Here is a 21,635-nt window from a genome sequence, read left to right on the forward strand (position 1 = left end):
TGTTATAGTGAGTTGGGTCTGGGCTGCAGGAAATGCACATGTGGCAAAGCTACATCGGCTGTTGGGAATTGGGATTTGAAGTCTGCCAACTCTGCATGGGCCACTATATGGGAGAACCTTTGAAATATACTCAGACAAAAAGGGGAAAGACTTCCCAGTTGCTTGTTCAAGGGATTGTTTGTGCCAAACCTTCGAACACAGTCAGAAGGGAGGAAGCGTAGACCCTCGGAGACGGAATCAAAAAATGGTGAGAAAAATGGGTTCCATGGATGCTTTTGATGAGGATTATGAAACATTGAATTCATATGAAGAAAAGTTCCAATTATTTTTAACAGCTAATCAGATACTGGAGGACTCAAAGGTCTCAACATTTCTCAGCTTAGTTAACGGTAAAACATTTATGCTGCTGTTCCAGAATCTTGTTTACCTAACAAAATCAGGGGACACAAGTCCTTCAGTGAATTAATGAAAGGTTTAGAGGTACATTTCTCTCCTAAACCATGATTGATTGCAGAAAGGCTCCAATTCCACAACTATAGTCAGGAAGAAGATGAAACCATTTTACAGTCTGTAGCGCCTTTAAGAAGATTAGCTGTTGTGAATTTGGTACAACACTTGACGATACTCTTCAAGACAGGCTGGTTTGTGGACTACACAGTGAAACTATTCAGAGGAAGCTGCTTATTGTAAATAATTTAACACTGAAAGCTGCTGTAGAAGGGGGCTGTTATAACCTGCCTGCTTACCATTGGCTGGGGACTAATGACAATCCCACAATCCTGTGGGAGTATGAGCTTCCCCAATGAGGGGGGCGGAGAAACCATTAGTAAACTCCTAGTATAAATACAGCTGGCCAGGTTAGGAACCAGCAGGAAGGAGTGTGCAGCAAGGGAAGTTGTTGCTGCTGTTATTTATATATGTTATTGTAAATAAATGTTATTACTTTGTATCCTTAAACTCGTGCTGGATTCTTCGTGGCCCTTACAAAACTGGCGACGAAGATGGGATAAGCCAATACCGCCCATTGCTTCCGCACGGATCCAGCGCTGGGCTTTGTTGCTTGCTGCATATGAGTATTCTCTGGAGCACAAACCAGGAACGCAGATAGCAAATGCCGACGCACTGAGCCGATTGCCTTTATCGAGCAGCCCCATGTCGACCCCCACGCCCGGTGAGGTGGTTGCAACCCTACATTTTATGGACACCTTGCCTGTCACGGCATCACAGATCCGTGAGTGGACCCAGACAGAGCCAGTCCTGTCAAAGGTTCGGCACATAGTCCTGTACGGTGGGCAGCATAGACAGCTCCCAGGCGAGTTGCGGGCATTTTCCTCCAAGCTGTCAGAATTCAGCGTGGAAGACGGCATCCTCTTGTGGGGGGCGCGTGTGATTGTCCCGGAAAAAGGCCAGGAGCTGATACTAAGAGACTTGCACAATGGGCATCTAGGTGTGACCAAAATGACAATGTTGGCCCGGAGTTATGTCTGGTGGCCAGGCCTCGGCACCGACATTGAGAAGGTGGCCCAAAACTGCTCCATTTGCCAGGTGCATCAGAAGCTTCCGCCGGCCGCGCCCCTACATCACTGGGAATGGCCAGGGCGGCCTTGGGCACGCTTGCATGCAGATTTCGCAGGCCCTTTTCAAGGATCCATGTTCCTTCTATTAATCGACGCCCAGTCTAAATGGCTAGAGGTGCATAAGATGCAGGGGACAACGTCCTGCGCAACAATTGAAAAGATGCGTTTGTCCTTTAGCACGCATGGCCTCCCCGAGGTGCTGGTCACGGATAATGGCACTCCATTCACGAGTGAGGAGTTTGTGAGGTTTATGAAGATGAACGGCATACGCCATATCCGCACTGCCCCTTACCACCCGGCTTCAAATGGGTTGGCAGAGCGCGCAGTGCAGACATTCAAAAGAGGACTAAAGAAGCAGTCTTCCGGATCAATGGACACGAGACTGGCTCGCTTTTTGTTTACGTATAGGACCACCCCCCATACGGTGACTGGGGTAGCTCCCGCAGAACTCCTAATGGGCCAGAGACTTCGCACCCGCCTTAGTATGGTTTTCCCGGACATTGGCGCAAAAGTACGCCGCACACAAGAACGGCAGGGACAAGGATTTTCTCGGCATCGGCCGATTCGGCAGATTGCGCCCGGTGACCCAGTGTTCGTTCGGAATTTTGCTGGTGGTGCCCAGTGGGTTCCTGGCGTAATCTTTCGCCAATCGGGCCCTATATCTTACCAGGTGCAAGCCCAGGGTCGTCTCCAGCGCAAACATGTAGAACACGTTCGGTCCAGAAGACTATCCCCTCAAAAGATTCCCCGCCCCCGGAGCTAATTTCTACAGCCGCAGAGACCAGAGACAAGGGAAGGTAGTCCTCACAATCTTCCACTGGTGCCTCACTCAAAGCCTGCGCAGGTCGTTACAGAACCGAATGGAGATAGAGATGCTGACATGACGGAGGCAGCAGACTCTGACTCCGAGATGGAGACACAGGACGCATCAGAGGGGGAATCCTCGGGTCCACGGGCCGTGGATGTACAACCGTTACACTGTTCATCACGGAAGCGCCGGTCTCCGTCTCGTTACACGTCGCCTGATTCAGCGCCGCGTGCAAATGGTGTCCGGCCTGCGGCAAAACGAGTCCGACGCCCTCCTTCGCCAGAGTCTTCGGTGGATTCCTTGGACTTTGGGGGGGAGGGATGTTATAACCTGCCTGCTTACCATTGGCTGGGGACTAATGACAATCCCACAATCCTGTGGGAGTATGAGTTTCCCCAATGAGGGGGGCGGAGAAACCATTAGTAAACTCCAAGTATAAATACAGCTGGCCAGTTTAGGAACCAGCAGGAAGGAGTGTGCAGCAAGGGAAGTTGCTGCTGCTGCTGTTATATATATATATATATGTTATTGTAAATAAATGTTATTGCTTTGTATCCTTAAACTCGTGCTGGATTCTTCATGGCCCTTACAAAAGGAGCACAGTAGTACAGACGTTATCACGGTTGCTTCACAGCTCCAGGGTTCCAAGTTCGATTGCCGGCTTGGGTCACTGTCTGTGCGGAGTTAGCACTTTCTCCTCATGTCTGCGTGGGTTTCCTTCGGGTGCTCCGGTATTCTCCCATAATCCAAAGATGTGCAGGTTAGATGGATTGGCCATGCTAAATTGCCCTTAGTGTCCAAAAAGGTTGGGTTGGGTTAAGGGGATAGGGTTGAGGTATGGGCTTAGGTAGGGTGCTCTTTCCAAGGGCCAATGCAGACTTGATGGGCTGAATGGCCTCCTTCTGCACTGTAGGTTCTAGGAGTATAAGTTTCCACATCTATGGAGCTTGCAATGAGAGAAGGTTCACAGCTAGGGGCTGGAGTGAAGATCCACAAAACGGACACCTCAAGGAACAGGGCTGCAAAATTGCAAGCATGTCACCATTGTATAGAGGTTGGACACTCAGTGGAGGAATGCTGGAGTAAATTGAATGCATTCAAGAACTGTGACAAGAAGGGACATATTGCCAAGGCATGTTGGGCTCAGAAAGCATCTTCGACACTAACTAAGTGCAAGAAGAAGAACACAAGTAAACAATCTAGTTAAGTCTACAAATTAGTGGATGAAGCTCAAGATCACTCAAAGAACAGTGAAACCGATCTACTGCAAGTGCTAAAGCCAGGTGTTTTGTCAACACAGAACAATCAACATGTTTTTGGGCATATCCAAAACCTGAAGATCATGAAATTAAAATACAAGCGGATACAGGCTCAGCAGACCTGCTAATACCTGAGACAATTCATCACCAAAGGCTGAGGCATCCTATAGCAGGTAGGACGAGCATGGAGACAATAATAAAATAAAGGGAGTGCAGGAGCAGACGGACTTGTCTGTACGTGTGTATACGTCATTGAAGGTGCTGGATAGGTTGGGAGAAGAATTAATACGGCATCCAGTATCCTTTATTAATAGGGGAAGAGGGTACAAGAGAAAGGAGGTAATGCTAAACTTGTATAAAACACTGGATGCCACACTTTAGGAAGGATGCGGAGGCATCAGAGAAGATGCAGATAAGATTTGTGAGAATGGTTTCAGGTGTGTGAAAACAGGTATGCAAATAGGTTGGAGAAATTGGGACTGTTTTCCTTGGTGAAGAGAAGGTTAAGAGGTGATTTGACAGAGGTGTTCAAAATTCTGAGGGTTCCAGACAGAGTAGATGGAGAAACAATGTTCCCACTGGTGGAAGGATCGAGAATGAGAGGGCACAGATTTAAGGTAATTAGCTAAGGTGGTAATGGAGGCATGAAGAGAAACGTTTTCATTCATCGGGTTGTTGTGATCTGAAATGCGCTTCCTGATAAATGCGATGGGGACTGTTTCAATCAAGGCGGAATTAGGAATTAATCGCAAACAAAGGATGTGCAGGGTTGCAGGGAGAAGGTAGGGAAATGACCCTCGGTGAATTTCTCATATGGAAAGCTGGTGCAGATATGATGGGCTGAATGGTCTCCATTTGTGCTATAATAATCCTTTGATTCTGTGATTCAGTTTATATTTCTCCTTCAGTTTTTAATAAATTCACCATCCTGTGAATCCTCTGTCCTACAAAAAGTAAATTGTTGTGAAATTGAAATCATTATTCAGCTCTAAAACTATTCACAATTTGGTTACATAAATAGAAGAAAAATGCTGACTTTTATACTGATGCACTACAATCAAAGTACATTAAACACATTAAATCAATATTTTCAAGACAATTCTTTTCTTTGTCTTAGTTATTCTTTCCCTAATTTAGTTAGCATATCCTGAAAGACTAATTTGAAACAGAAATCTGTACTTGCCTTCAATTCTTGAGATACATTTTCATATCTGTAAAGCACCTTATAAGGAGGAGGGAAGGGTCCTGAGAGATTCAGCCTTGTAATCAGTTGATTAAGGTGTTCAAGGTCATTCAGCAGAAGTCCAGTGCATTCATCATCACAGGCTAATGTAAGATTTATTCAACATCAATACATTAAATTAGAAGCAAACAATATAAAAGTTTAAAGCAATCTATCTTTTCCACATTGATATGTTTATATGTTTACACAACAAAATTTTACTATATTTCAGGAGACAATAAATTATTGCAATAAAGTTTTACAATTAACATAGATCTCATCCTTGAAAATATTTTAATGTACAAGCTAGATATTACAGTTGGTCATTGTCGCAATGTATTTGTATGATATTTTTCAACTCTTATATTAATTCATGCTTTAACTCAGTTAGTTATTTGATTTATTTTATACTGGCCAATGGAGTGTGTAACAATATAGACATGGCAGTGAAACACTTTGTCAATCATATGTTCTATCCTTTCCACATTGTCTGCAGCATAACGCTTCATTCTCATTTCCTCAATGGTCATTTTCTATTCTTCATCCACCAAAATATGATTACAATCAGTACTACAGATGTGTGTGGAGAAAGTAATATGAAAATATTTTTATTAAAAAACCATGGAATAACTAAAGGGTGAGACAGAAGTTTAGCATACCTGACCAGCATTAAGGTTAAATTCATTCTGACTTTTCTTTACTAATCTTCTTGATTTGCTCCCAACCACATTTAATGTTTAGCTTGAAATCATGGCTTCTTGGCTTTGAATTACCTCTCAAAATGTATTCACTCAGATACTTTCAGCATTAAACTTCACCTGCCACTTATCTGCCATTCTCCCATGTCAGTTGAAATCTAATGTAGTGCTCCTGGCAATTTATTTGTTACTCCTCAATAAGACACTTTCCTTGCTTTTTTCCCCTGACTCTTTCTACCTCTATTGGTTACCAGTTCTTCTGTTTCCCTTTCTCCCAAATTGTAGTGTGACGACCGTTCAACACTATGTTCTGTGAACTTTTCTTCCTCCTGAATATATATATGAGAATATTGTGACAATTACTTTTTTTTAAAATTAAAGGGCAACTTAACGTGGCCAATCCACCTATTCTGCACATTTTTGGGTTGTGGGGGTGAGACCCATGCAGACAGAGGGAGTATGTGCAAACTCCACATGGACAACAGTGACCCAGGGCTGGGATCGAACCTGGGTCCTCGGCGCCGTGAGGCAGCAGTGCTAACAACTCCGCCACCATCCCGCCCTCATTGCGACAATTACAAACTTTCTTCATGAATACCATGATGATTCTACAAAAAAGTTATTTTTTTTTCCTTTATATAAACTGAAAACCAAATGTCTGTTATACCAGTCTAGAAATAATTGCTGTTATTGTGGGAACATCATCACATTCCAAGGCTGACAACTGGCACTTGTTAGTGTGAAAATATAAAACTTAAGTTCTATGTTAAAACACAACACACATTTCAAAACAAATCAAAAGGCACAATTTTAAACACATGACCCAAATCAAAAACAAAATTCCATGCATATATTTCTAGTTTGTGTAACCTCTCTCCTGCCTTACTCGACTTTTATCAAAATAATTACATTTCTGTCAAGCCGTATATTCAGAAATGTTAGAAGGGAAATTCAAGATCTCGCAATTATAGTTGATGCTCAAATAGAGTGATTCGTAAAATCGTCATTCTACCTATTTACTCGGACCACCAACTCTTGCTAAACTTGAAAAATGGTCCCATTGCTAAGTTGCAGGATCAGTACATTTAATTTTACATCCAGAAAGTCACATATATTTAAGAAATTTAATTTTGTCACTTAATTTGTAAACATAAAGCTCTCATGCCATCAGCAATTTTCCTACAAATATAGGAAGTGACTGCAGCTTATTAAGAACAAACCACGTAAAGCAAAGGTCAGCCCATTATTTCAAGCATTGACAAGTTTTTTTTTGTGCTTTATCACATACAGATCATTAGTGGCACCAAGAATTGATTGTTCAACTACCCCATGGTTAAAACCTGTCAAAATATATAATTAGCTCTGTTAAGACAGTCTCCACATCTTTCTCTTCAAATTCTGGGCCAAATCCGGAGAGCTTTAGCACATCAGAATTTGATTCTGGGCTGAGAAGGTTTGGATTAGGAGGGGTTATTGGGTTATGGGGATAGGGTGGAAGTGAGGGCTTAAATGGGTCAGTGCAGACTCGATGGGCCGAATGGCCTCCTTCTGCACTGTATGTTCTATGTTCTATGTGGAAGTCAGTGTGCCAAACATAATAATAAAATTTAGATCTCCTTGCGGTGGTGGATTCTTGAAATAATTAAGGGGTTTTGGTATTAAATATATCATTAATTATGGCAGCAAAGGACACATTCACAAAAAGAAGTACTGAACAGTTATAATGAACTGGTAATAGCCAAAAAAGTTTATTTTGTAATAGAATCATAGAATCATAAAAGTTTACAGCATGGAAACAGGCCCTTCGGCCCAACCAGTCCATGCCGCCCAGTTTTTTACCATTAAGCTAGTCCCAGTTGCCCGCACTTGGCCCATAACCCTCTATACCCATCTTACCCATGTAACCATCTAAATGCTTTTTGAAAGACACAATTGTACCCGCTTCTACTACTACCTCTGGCAGCCCATTCCAGACACTCACTACCCTCTGAGTTGAAGAAATGTTGGTGACTAAGTACTTAGTACATACCCCTTACTGCTATTTTAAAAGAAATTAACCACAAATGAGAAGTCTGTCCTTCTTAAGAAAATATATTATTAATAAGGCTTTTCAAAATCCAAAGGGAAGTTAACCACATGCCAATACCTCCAATAACGGATGGAGTAATGCTTGCCAAAGTATTACTGAAGAAATAGAGAAGCTGTTGAAGCTTTTCATCTTGCACTCATCAGGACAGACACAAAATTGCTAAATTTCAAAGGGAACAACAATTTATACTGCATAAGAAAATGGGTGCTGATTGATTGGCAAGCCACGTGTGATTACTCGAGAATCTCCCGTTGCGAATGTACCAGGGAAGTATTGTCCCTCATGCTTTTGATTATTAAAAAAGGTGCAATGTCTGGACATATTCCTTTTGTTTGTAGAGGTCAGTTTCCAGCATATGAATATATGTAGCTTCCAGCAAGTGTAAGTGAATGGCATTGCAAACCCGACTGATTATCTTAAATTGGCTGTTAGTATAATTTCTATCGCACTCGGGATTATGCAGTAACTGCTGCTGAATTAAGGAATCACATGAAATGTTCCGACATTATGGGTGCAATTCACCGGAAATATTTCCAAGTCCAGTTTCGGGCATGTTTGGAGGGGTGTTTCTCAGCGCCTGAAGTGCTGAGAATGACATTGCTGTTCAACGGCACTTAACCATTTCTTTGGGCCATGGGGAGTTGAGGCCACACATAGAAAGATTTCCTGCACTGGGGTGCTGAGCTCGCCAGCAGGATCAGCTCTTTTGAGATCAGGGTGCCATTTTGAAAGCTTGCACAAATCTCTACACCCTCCCCCTTTCAAGATCCTCCCACTTTCATGTCCCCCTTCACCCCTGAAACTTTCTTTGGCTCCCTCAGGCCCCCCATCCCCCTTTCATGGGCATGCGCTCCCCAGTCTCTGACCCTTGGCAGTGCCAACCTGGCACCTGGGCACCTTGGCACTGTCAGCCTGGCACCCAGGCAGTGCCCCAGCTCCCCGGCAGGGTCACATTGGCACGGCCAGTGTGCCTGGATGGCACTGTAAGGCTGGTAGTGCCAATGTACTCGAGTGCCAGGGGGAGTACTGAGGCCCACCCACCCGGGGGGGCTTTAATGGCCTGCAAGACCCTGCGACACCATCAGGCCTGGTCCACAATTGTGGAAACCAGTGCTAAACAGCGTCCCTTGAGGCCTCGAAGGTGTGGCTGTTGACTCCCGGGTGCTGGGTGAATATGATGGCCGATATCTAAGTGAGCTTCATGGCTCATTTAAGTATTATTATCTAGCTAATGTCCAGCGGGAATGTGATTCAGATTGCGCTGAGCGCTGCAAATCGGGTGACTCGCACGGGTTTTGGCAATGGTGCTGAGCCCAATTTGGGGATCTCCAGCAATTCACCCATCAAGCCCGGCTCTGGGAAAATCGCGCCCTATATTCTGAGTTTTGCAAGTACAGGTTGGTTGAGTACAGTCAGTATGCTGTCTATTGTGAACTGTCGAATGGATGTGTTGTTTGATGTGATCTATCAATCAGCGGGACAGAAGGCCTCTGCACCTGGCATTGCACCGGCACTAAAATTTATACATCATATTACTCATTTGTGCGATGGGCAAACTTATTCAATAAATAAAAAAAGGAGGAAGAATAGCTACATGGCGCATTCACCAACATCTCAAGCAATCATAGGTGGCTTCCCAACTAATCGGCACCCCATTTCTTATACAGTATAAATTGTTGTTCTCTTTGAAATTTGGCATGTTTGCATTGTCCTAATGAGTGCATGGCGAAAAGCTTTGCCAGCATGTCTTTGTTCTAGTAATACTCAAGTTTTGTACTACCAAACAACTTCTTGTTTACCAAATTGTTAATCATATATCAAATATTATTGTAAACAGCAATTTTCAATCTCATGGCTTCAAAGCTCATCACAGCTTTACAGTTGGTTTTATATTCAGCTTTTGTAGTACTATCTGCGCAGGCCTCAGACTTTCACCCAGGTTTCTCAAAGGGGAAATAAACACTTGTTATAATTTACTTCCCAATTAACTAACTCAACTTCATAGCTTTCCAGAAGATGAAGTCTAAAATAAAGTCCGATGTAAATCATTTCTACAGATTCAGTACTTAATCATAAAAGACTGAGATTAGTCATCATTTGTGTAGAATTTTGAAAATACAGCTCCCTTTATTTTTTACACAAAATGAAAGTCAAATGAAGAGCTTCTCAAAGTTAACACTATTCTTTTGTACTGGAAGTTTATGAATCTGCTGCCATTTCGATTTCTGGAACAACATTTTGGCAAGATAGATACTTCATTCTTTAACCTGATGAAAACCACCTATCTGAATGCACGGTAGAAACCTATGAGGAAACAAACTGAGGATTAAAGCCATTCTCAGTAAAGAATTGCATTTAACAAGCAAGACTCTCTGGTAGATTTGAAAGATTGTGACAGATCTGCTAAACAATGCAGAATTCAGGCAGCACGGTGGCGCAGTGGGTTAGCCCTGCTGCCTCACAGCGCCGAGGTCCCAGGTTCCATCCCGGCTCTGGGTCACTGTCCTTGTGGAGTTTGCACATTCTCCCTGTGTTTGCGTGGGTTTCGCCCCACAACCCAAAGATGTGCAGGGTAGGTGGATTGGCCTTGATAAATTGCTCCTTGATTGGAAAAAATGAATTGGGTTCTCTAAATTTATTTTTAAAAAACAATTCAGAATTCTGAGTATACTAAGGGAGTGATTTACCGGACGCATCCCACCGGAATCGGGATGGGACGTGGCCTGTAGATCCCGGGAGAAACCTCTCCCGGAATTCCCGACAGTCGTTACGCCTTGTGAGATCTAACCAGATCTGGATCCCTCTCACAATGGGGGGCGGCCAGACTCACACAGTTAAATGAACTTAAAAGTCCACTCAACTACGTCTATGCCAGATCGAACAATCACCCGGCATTTACCTGTCTCGCCGAGGAGACCCCAGTTGGGCACCATTTTGCACTGGTCCCCACAAAACGGATCAGGTGAAACGGCACTTGGGGGGAAGGAATGTCTCTCGGGCAATCGGTAGCCTCTGGGTGGTCGGCCTCTGGCCAGGGTGGCACTGTGACACTGCTGATGTCACCCAGGAACCTGAGCACTTCCATCCTTGACCCACCTGGCACTGCCAGGGTGACCAGGTAGCACTGCCAGGGTTCCCGGTTGGCAGTGCCAAGGGGCCAAGCTGACATTTTGCAGGCACTGGGAATTGGCCCCAGTGGTGTCCTACCCACGTGAGGTGGAGTGTGGGGAGCCCGGGTACCCCCTTATAGGCGGGTTGGGCCATGGGGGGAGGATCCGGAGGTTGCGTCAATGGCGGGGGAGGTCAAGTGATCGAGCCGCCATCTAAAAATGGTGCCCCGGTCTCTTCCTGCACTGGTGAGTGGAGCTTCTCAGTGCAGGGACTGCGGTTGTGTGGCCCCAGAGGGGCGATCCCCGCGGGGGGCCAAAATAGCAACAAAGATAACGAGGTCATTCCCAGTGATACAAGCTGGGAATGCCCTGCTAATCCCACCCAGACTGGACTCTGATGATTTTGATTAAATTGCGCCCTATGTTTCTTATTTGTAAATACATCAGCACTAAACTCAACATTCGAGTTTGGTTACCAAAGGACTTGGTACAATTAAAATTAACCCGAAGTTTGCAAAATTGAGAATCTAGTTTGTTGTAAATGGTTTCAACAGCATCTGTATCAAACCATAAATGACTGAAGTTGGAGGCTATTTGGATAGAACTCTGAAAAATCACTGACCTGTATTTATAGCAGACCTACCTAAATGATGAATCAATAGCTGTATGGTTTATGAAGTCCAGTCATTTGAAACTGTCACATTGGAGAAAATGTAAGTGCAGACAAGTCAGCGCACATGATTTTAATAATATTTGATGTGAGGATACGTACAAATACATTTTGTGCCTTCACGAACATGCCACTCCGTGCAGCTATCACAGTTCCAGCCCTTCATTCCTGGTTTGCAATTACACTGACCAGTGGCTTTGTCACATGGTACAGGTAATGAACCAATTGGATCACACTCACATTGTATACAAGAGCTTCCTTCAATTCTTGGATTACCATAGTAACCAGATAAACACCTAAAAATAACAAAATCAGAATTTTCAAAACAGTAATATTCAAAAGCATTTGATAAATATAAACTGTAAACTCAGACATTTTGGGAGACATTTTTTGGAACTAAATCCTGGAACCCACTCTGATCCAGTCCCATATTCTTCAATCATATGTATTTAGATATTGCACATGCCTACCCCACCATTTCTAGTGCTGATACATGCCTGCTCACACACATGCAAATCCACCTGCAACATAAGGCTGCCTGCACTCCCAGGAAAACAAGTTTAAAAACTATCTAATCGTTGTTGCTTTCTCAATGGGCCAGATTCTGCAAAACAAGTGATCTCTTTGTGATTGTGTTATGGGCCAGGGTTTAGAGAACCCCAAAGTGTGTCATGGAGTTCACCTGACCCACGACTGTTACTAGATTGTGGTATGGGGAGCACACGACCCAGTCTACAGGTGTGTTACAGCAGAAATCGAAAAGTATTTTTTATAGCAAAACAATGTTTATTCTATGAACTCAAGTTAACCTTTTTAAAACATACAGTGAACATCTTAGGAACCATCAATTCAAATACAACCCCCAAAGAATACAACACTAAGTAATCCTTAAACTTTCCTTTTAACATCCATAAGACATTCAAAAAAACTTTTAACAGAAGCACTTTGGCATAATATACACCAGTATATCATGGTGCAGACACACACACACTGATGGACACACAGCAAGACCAATCAACACACACAACACCGCAGCCAATCACCAGTTAGAGCACACTCACTATATAGACAGAGGGCATCAGAGTTCCCGCTCATTCGGGATGCAGCCTCTCAGAAGGACAGAGCTTACAGCTTACAGCACAGATCTTCACCATGTGCTGAGTGCATAGTCTGGTTACGACAGGCATAGGTATTTAGTTTAATCTAACATTGTGTTAACCCACAGTGAAAGTATGTTCAACAGTTTCTAACTTAATAAAATAGTGTTGTACTATTTTAAGTGTTGGTGGCCTGTATGTGTTCCACGGATCCAGAGCATCCAACACATCACACATCCGGTTTAAATTCACTACTGAGAACAGTTATCACTCTGAATTCACCAAATGATCAAGAGATAGCCTTTATATAGCAGAGAGAACAACATTCTTTGGCTGGCTGCAGCTCCAACACTAAAACAAAACCACAGACACACTCAAGTTTTTCTCAAAGTGAAACTAAAAACAGAGCCAGATCTCAGCTCCACCCACACTCTGACATCACTGCAGTAAGTTGAGCAGACAAACATTTCTTAAAGTGACATTCTCATGACACATCCCCCCCAAAGAAAAAAAACAAACATCAACTTCAAGAGGGTTTCATTTTTCACTATCCTTTAAGAAATGCACACAGTAAATATACTTCTTTGTTTCAAAAAAACAACACACGCAAACATGTACAATAATATAGTCCTTTTTTTTTTCTTCTTCCTCTAACTGGAATCCCCCTCAATTGACAGTCTCTTTGAACAAGAAAGTCTCTGCACGATCCACCCATTTCTCTACGCCTCGGCATGTCTCTTTAAAGTCAGATACTTTAGTTCAATCCGATCACAGAGTCCCTTGTAATCCTCCAACACAGGAGCATTGGTTATCACAGCTTTCAGGCAGTCAAATGCCTGTTGAAACTCCACTGTCCACTGAAATTTTTAACGTTTCTTCAACAAGTCCATCAGTGGAGCAATCACGCTACAAACATTTTACACAAATGTTCGATCAAATCCACTCATGCCAAGAAATCGTATTATTACCCTTTGTGTCGATGGCATTGGAAACTCCCCAATAACCTTTGGTTTCACATCCCGTGGGACCATTCGACCCTGTCCGATTGTATGGCCAAGGAAAGTGACTTGGGCTTTTTCAAATTCACTTTTGGCCAGGTTTATCACCAAACCCACCTCCTTAAGTCGATCGAATAACTCCATCAGATGTTTTAAATGTTCTTTCCCTGTCTGGCTGAAAATTACCAGATCGTCGATGTGTACCACACAATTAGGTAATCCTGAAAGGACTTTGTTAGTTAACCGTTGAAATGTAGCTGGGGTGTGTGTGTGTCTGCACAAAATGGCATAACTTAGAATTGGTATATACCATCTGGAGTCACAAAAGCTGAAATCTCCTTCACCCTTTCGGATAAAGGTACCTGCCAGTAACCTTTCAGTAAATCCAGTTTGTTAATAAAAACTGATTGTCCCACTTTCTCAATACAATCCTCCAAACGTGGGATAGGATAAGAGTCCGTTCTTGTAACTGCATTAACCTTTCTATAGTCCACACAACTGTTGGATACCGTCTGGTTTAGGTACCATCACTATGGGTGAGCTCCATTGGCTGCAACCCACTTCAATTATGCCATTTTTAAGCATACTCTCCATCTCTTTGTTAACCTGTGCCAATTTTAAAGGGTTCAGTCTATATGGATGTTGTTTGATTGGAACAGCATTTCCCACAGCTACATCATGTATAGCCATTTTAGTACTTCCCAATTTATCTCTACAAACTTAACCATGTGATATCAATAATTCTTTCAGGTCAGTCCGTTTTTCCTCTGGAAGGTAACTCAACAATTTATCCCAATTTTTAAGAACATCCTCATTTTCTAATTTAATTTGAGGTATGTCAAATTCACAGTCATCTGGATTTGGTTTGTCACTGAGTGAGAATCATTAAACCCTCCTCCTTTTTCTCTCCTTCCCTTTCAAAGTACCTTTTAAGCATATTCACATGACACACTCACTGACGTTTTTACCACATCATTCACCTCACTTAATTTCCTTTCAATCTGATAATGTCCACAAATCCTTTCTTTTAAAGGTTCACCTACCACTGGTAACAATACTAAAACTTTATTTCCACTGGCAAAACTACGAACTTTGGATTTCTTGTCCGCTACCTGTTTCATCATATGTTGTGCAACTTTTAAATGTTGTCCAGCCAATTTACCTGCTCTATTTAATCGTTCCCTAAAATTTGACACGTAATCCAATAATGTAATTTCTGATTTCTCACTCACCAATTTTTCCTTAATCAATTTAAGTGGTCCTCTTACCTCACGACCAAAAATTAGTTCAAAAGGACTGAATTTGGTTGATTCATTAGGTGCATCCCTAATTGCAAACAGTACGAATGGAATTCCTTTATCCCAATCCTCTGGATAATCTTGACAATAAGCCCTCAACATTGTTTTTAATGCCTGATGCCACCTTTCTAACGCTCCCTGCGATTCTGGATGGTATGCAGTTGATTTAAATTGTTTTATTCCTAAGCTATCCATAACTTCTTTGAATAACGTTGAGGTAAAGGGTGATCCTTGATCCGATTGTATTTCTGTGGGTAGTCCATATCTAGTAAAGAATTTAAGTAACTCCTCCACAATCTTTTTAGCTGTAATGTACTGGAATGGCCTCTGGAAACCAAATAGACACATCCATTATAGTCAAAAGATATTGATTCCCACTTTTTGTTTTAGGAAGCAGTCCTACACAATCAATTAGGACCCTTGTAAAAGGTTCCTCAAATGCTGGAATGGGTATTAAGGGCGCTGGTTTTATCACTGTTTGAGGTTTCCCTATCACTTGACATGTGTGACATGATTGACAAAATTTAACTACATCTTTATGTAGTCCAGGCCAATAAAAATGGTTTTGTATTTTAGCTTGAGTTTTCCTTATTCCCAAATGACCTCCCACTGGTACCTCATGTGCAACTCGCAACACTTCCTTTCTATACCCTACCGGCAATACTACTTGATGCACTTCTGCCCACTTTTCATCCGCCTGTAGAGAGAACAACATTACACATTCTTTGGCTGGCTGCAGCTCCAACACTGAAACCAAACCAAAAAAACCACAGGCACACCCAAGCTTTTCTCAAAGTGAAACTAAAAAGCAGAGCCAGAGCTCAGCTCCACCCACACTCTGACTCTTAAAGTGACATTCTCATGACAATTGAACGATTTCAGGAAACTAGCCTGTTAAATTTTTAAATCCCCAAGGTCATTAGGAACATTGGATTTAAGAAATGTACCATTATGCTTAGTTTTCAGAATTGCAATGTACAAATAATGAATAGGTTGTATGATTTCATAGAATTTCATAGAATTTACAGTGCAGAAGGAGGCCATTCGGCCCATCGAGTCTGCACCGGCTCTTGGAAAGAGCACCCTACCCAAGGTCAACACCTCCACCCTATCCCCATAACCCAGTAACTCCACCCAACACTAAGGGCAATTTTGGACACTAAGGGCAATTTTATCATGGCCAATCCACCTAACCTGCACATCTTTGGACTGTGGGAGGAAACCGGAGTACCCGGAGGAAACCCACGCACACACGGGGAGGATGTGCCGACTCCGCACAGACAGTGACCCAAGCCGGAATCGAACCTGGGACCCTGGAGCTGTGAAGCAATTGTGCTATCCACAATGCTACCGTGCTGCCCTGGATGACATGGCATCCTTATTTCTGTGTTATCACATCACATCATATCAACCCAATTTCTACCTACTCTTGCCCAAACGATGCAACCCTTTTGCCTTCAGATTCCCCCTAATCTCTGGGTCACCATATACATTGAGATTTTTTATATATAAAAAAAATCTTAGGCATTATAATGTATAAGAAAATATGCAGAATGCTTCAGAATTATTTTTGTTTTCATAGTTATTCAATAATCCTTGTAATTAACAAATCAATCCTGGAATTATTATACGACATGTACATGATTGAAATGACATTTTACCTGTCACAGTACTGTCCCTCATATCCTTCTTGACATGCATCACAGCGATAAGCATTATGTCCTTCCATAACGCAAGTTGGACTAAAGCTAAAAATAATTAAATACAAAAGGTCAACTAAAGCTAAATTGATAGCAAATTAATTGGAAAATATTGTGCATTCATTTTCAATAATGGCAATTATTGGGTCAGGTCGCACTGATATTAAAATAAAACTAATTACTTGATGCAAGTACACAGTTTTCCTTGCAGTGCTAGGCTGGAAAGTGAGGTTAATTCATTGCACTGCAGAAAGAATCTGACCTTTTATACCATATCTAAATCGCAACATGGGTCAACATTCAGTTCATCCAGAAAACAAGTGAACAGATTTGTCAGGCAGGTGACATGCTTGACTCATGCAACAAAAATTATGAAGTGACACAGCTGCCAGGGCTGTCTCTGCAGTTTTGTTAAACTTTTGGTCCTCACTGAAATATGGAGTAATTGTAATCACAGATAATGAGAAAGTTAAAAACCACAATGAAAAATGAAAAGACATGCCCCTGAGAAATGCCCATTGGCTCAGAAACAAAAATTAGGGGCAAAGGAGCAGAGATAAACAATTCTTTCTTGAGTTCGGGAAATGAGGTGGTGGCAATGCGAAGCCTGTACCAACGCAAACACAACTCCATTACTAAAATGCAGATGAGGCAAGAGGAATTTTTTCTGATCTTCTGCTCCATTTTTGTTCTGATAATCTATCAATCATCGTTCAACAAATCTCGAATAAAGGTACTCCTGATCACTTAGTTGGTTGAGCCTGTGGTAAAAGGTAAACAGATCCTCGGTTCATTCCCTAGACCATGTTGAACCTGGGCTCACCTCAGGCCACTGTACAGGCACAGTTACTAAACTTTATTTTTTGTAAAATATTTTTATTGAACATTTTTACACAAACCGTACCCAACAACCCCCCCAACCCCCAAGCCGCAACCAGTTCTCCAAAGTGGAAAATAAACAACTCCCATCTCTGGTGGAACCCCGCATCCGCCCCTCTCAGGGCACATTTTACCTTTTCCAAGGCCAAAAATTCCAACAGGTCCCCCAGCCAGGGGAGAAGCTTACCGTCACCCTAAGAGGATCCACCTGAGAGCGATCAATGATGCAAAGGCTAAGATGCCTGTCCCCTCTCCCGCCTGCACCCCGGCAGGTCCGACACCCCGAATATGGCCTTTAGGGGACCTGGCTCCAAATCCATATGCAGAACCTCGGACATGGTGCTAAGAAACGACTCCCAATATCTCCCCAACTTTGGGCAGGACCAGAACATATGGACATGATTGGCTGGGCTCCTCCCACACCGCTCACAACTATCTTCCACCCCCTCAAATAGCCGGCTCATCTTTCGTTAAATGCGCCCTATTCACCACTTTTAGTCAAATCAACTCCAGCCTCGCACACGAGGTCAAGGCTTTGACCCTTTGCAGCACTTCGCATCATAATCCTCCTTCCAAGCCCATCTCCAGATCTTCCTCCCACTTGGCCTTAATCCCTTCCATAGACTTCTTATCCTTCTCCATAATCCTGCCATTAATCGCTGATACAATCCCACTCTCGAACCCGCCCCCCCACACCCCCCTCAACCCCCACCCCCAAGGACAGTACTTTCAGCAAGAAGGTGGGCAGTGCCACTGGGAAACTCGGAAAAGTCTTTCTTGTGAAATTTGGCACCTGCATATACCTAAAGCCTTCCTCACGCTGCTGCCTATAATTCACGCCCAGGTCCTCTAAACTTGCAAATCTCCCCTCCAGAAACTGTTCCTTCATCTCTTTCACCTCTTTCTTTCCCATCCCCGGGATCTCGCATCCATTCTCCCCGGCTCAAACCCATGATTTCCTCTTATCGGCATCGCCCTCAACCCCTTCTTCAACTAGAAGTGCTGTTGAAATTTCCCCCAGATCATCAGCATGGCTACTACCTCCCAGAATACTTCCCTGGGGCTAGTGGCAGCACCCACAACCCCGACCCTTTAGAGTGTCCCACCTCCATCCACACCCACAAAGCTTCCGACTTCGTCCTCCAACTCCGCACTTTCTCCACATTCGCCGATCAGTAATAGTGCAACAGATTCGGAAGGGCCAAGCCCCCCGACTGCTACCCCCTTTGGAGCTCCATGTTCCTTAGCCTTGCCACCTTCACTATCTACACAAACGATGAGTCCAGCCTTTCCACCCCTTGAAAAAATGCCTTTGGCAAAAGGACTGGCAGACACTGGAACAACACCAGAAACTGTGGCAAAATATTCATTTTGACAGCCTGCACCCCAAGGCCAAGAACTCCAACAGTTTTGACTGCCAGCACCCAGCCAGCCAATAATAAAGGGAGACTATCCCACCTCCCCAGATCCTCCATCACATTCCCTACCAGACTTGTGAAATTTAGCTTACGGAGTCACGAGCAGTCCCGCGCTATCTGCATCTCAAATAGCTAAAGTGAGTTGTCGCCACCCTAAATGGCAATCCTTGCACTCCCGCCCCTGCACCCAAAAGAGACACAACAAAACACTCACATTTCCCTAAATTTAATTTGTACTCCGAAAACGCTCCAAATTTCCCTAGCAACTCCATTATGTCCCTCACCGAAGAGCCCTGGTCAGAGATGTACAGCAGGAAATCATTTGTGTAAAGAGACATGCTATGCTCCAACCCCCCTCACTATCCCCTCCATAAGCCTGAACCCCTCAGCACAATCGTTAAGGCTCAATCGCCAACGCAAATAGGGCAGACATGGTTCATCCCTGCCTCGTTGCCTGAAATAGTGGAAAGTAGTCCGACTACATCTCATTTGTCTGTACACAAGCTGTCAGATCCTATACAGCAACTTTGCCCAAGCCACAAACTTAGGCCCAATCCAAAATTTCTCCAGTACTGCAAAAGATACCTCCACTCCATTTTGTCAAATGATTTCTCCGCATCCAAGGCCATAAGACTATAAGACATAGGAGCAGAATTAGGCCACTTGGCCCATCGAGTCTGCTCCGCCATTCAATCATGGCTGATATTTTTCTCAACCCCATTCTCCTGCCTTCTCCCCATAACCCCAGATCCCCTTATTAATCAAGAACCTATCTATCTCTACCTTAAAGACACTCAGTGAATTGGCCACTACAGCCTTCTGCGGCAAAGCATTCCACAGATTCACCACCCTCTGGTTGAAATAAATCCTCCTCATCTCTGTTTTAAAGGATCGTCCGTTTAATCTGAGATGGTGTCCTCTGGTTCCAGTTTTTCCTACAAGTGGAAACATCCTCTCCACATCCACTCTATCCAGACCTCGCAGTATCTTGTACCTTTCAATAAGATAACCCCCTCTCATCCTTCTAAACTCCAACGAGTACAGACCCAGAGTCCTCAAACGTTCCTCATACGACAGTTGTTCATTCCAGGGATCATTCTTGGGAACCTCCTCTCGACCCTTTCCAAGGCCAGCACATCCTTCCTTAGATACGGGGCCCAAAACTGCTCACAATACTCCAAATGGGGTCTGACCAGAGATTTATACATCCTCAGAAGTACATCACTGGTCTTGTATTCTAGCCCTCTTGACATGAATGCTAACATTGCATTTGCCTTCTTAACTGCCGACTAAACCTGCACATTAACCTTAAGAGAATCTTGAACAAGGACTCCCTAAGTCCCTTGGTGCTTCTGATTTCCTAAGCATTTCCCCATTTAGAAAATAAAATATGCCTAGATTCCTCCTTCCAAAGTGCATAACCTCACACTTTTCCACATTGTATTTCATTTGCCATTTCATTGCCCATTCTCCTAGCTTGTCCAAGTCCTTCTGCTTCCTCAATACTACCTGTCCCTCTACAGATCTTAGTATCAACTGCAAACTTAGCAATAGTGCCTTCAGTACCTTCTTCCAGATCATTAATGTATATTGTATAAAGTTGTGGTCCCAGCACAGACCCCTGAGGCACACCACTAGTCACCGACTGCCATCCTGAAAAAGACGCCTTTATCTCCACTCTTTGCCTTCTGCCAGTCAGCCAATCCTCTATCCATGCCAGGATCTTACCCTTAACACCATGGGCTTTTAACTTATTTAACAGTCTCCTATGCGACACCTTGTCAAAGGCCTTCTGGAAATCTAAATAAATCATGTCCACTGATTCTCCTTTGTCTAACTTGCTTGTTACCTCCTCAAAGGACTCTAACAGATTTCTCAGACACAACCTCCCTTTGACAAAGCCGTGCTGACTCAGTCCTATTTTACCATGCACTTCCAAGTGCTTCGCGATTTCATCTTTAATAACAGACTCCAAAATCTTACCAATGAACAAAGTCATGGTAACCGGCCTATAATTTCCCGTCTTCTGCCTCCCTCCCTTCTTAAAAAGGGGTGTTACATTAACCATTTTCCAGTCCTCTGGCATCCTTCCTGCCTCCAGTGATTCCTGAAAGATCACCACCAATGCCTCCACAATTTCCGCAGCTCTTTTAGGGCCCTGGGGTGTAGTCCATCCGGTCCAGGTGACTTATCCACCTTCAGACCTTTCAGTTTCCCCAGAACCTTCTCCTTAGTGATGGCCACTGCACTCACCTCTACCCCCTGGTTCTCGTGGAGCTCTGGCATCCCACTGGTGTCTCCCACCGTGAAGACTGATGTAAAGTAACTATTCAGTTTGTCTGCCATTTCTTTGTTTCCTATTATTACTTCTCCAGCCACATTTTCTAGTGGTCCAATGTCTATTTTTGCCTCTCTCTTACCTTTTATATATTGAAAAAATCTCTTCCATTCTTCCTTTATATTACTAGCTAGCTTGCACTCGTATGTCATCTTCCCCCCCCCCACCCCCTTATTGCTTTTTTAGTTGTCCTCTGCTCGCTTCTAAAGGCTTCCCAATCCTCTGGTTTCTCAGGCCGCCACCACCTCTAACTCCCTCCCTTCTACGGTGGGAGCACCACATTTGGCAGCTGTACATTCAGCAACAGCTGCCTATCCTTGATGAATGCCCGTCTGATCCTCCCCCACCACCTTCGGAAGACACCCCTCCAGCCTCACCTCCAGTACCTTCGCCACTATGTTAGAATCCAAATTCAGTGGAGAAATAAGCATACACGACCCACACTCCACCAGGTCCTTATCTTTTTTCAGTAAC

The 21,635-nt window shown here is 43.5% G+C and overlaps 1 protein-coding gene across 6 annotated transcripts in view; it reads right to left on the reverse strand.

Annotated features, from left to right (window-relative positions):
* lama2 (laminin, alpha 2) overlaps positions 1-21,635 on the reverse strand; it is a 747,099-nt gene that overhangs the window by 178,883 nt on the left and 546,581 nt on the right. For 4 of the 6 annotated variants that reach the window (XM_072499224.1, XM_072499222.1, XM_072499220.1 and 1 more), the window contains 3 exons: positions 16,488-16,574; positions 11,536-11,729; positions 4,828-4,970 (listed from right to left, as the gene is read on the reverse strand). In XM_072499224.1, coding sequence (XP_072355325.1) covers positions 4,828-4,970; positions 11,536-11,729; positions 16,488-16,574 — 424 coding nt within the window. The remainder of the gene's footprint in view (positions 1-4,827; positions 4,971-11,535; positions 11,730-16,487; positions 16,575-21,635) is intronic. The other 2 variants (XM_072499223.1, XM_072499221.1) reach the window with 1 other exon arrangement.

The sequence above is a fragment of the Scyliorhinus torazame genome, chromosome 4, assembly GCF_047496885.1.
Source record: "Scyliorhinus torazame isolate Kashiwa2021f chromosome 4, sScyTor2.1, whole genome shotgun sequence".
Taxonomy (NCBI): domain Eukaryota; kingdom Metazoa; phylum Chordata; class Chondrichthyes; order Carcharhiniformes; family Scyliorhinidae; genus Scyliorhinus; species Scyliorhinus torazame.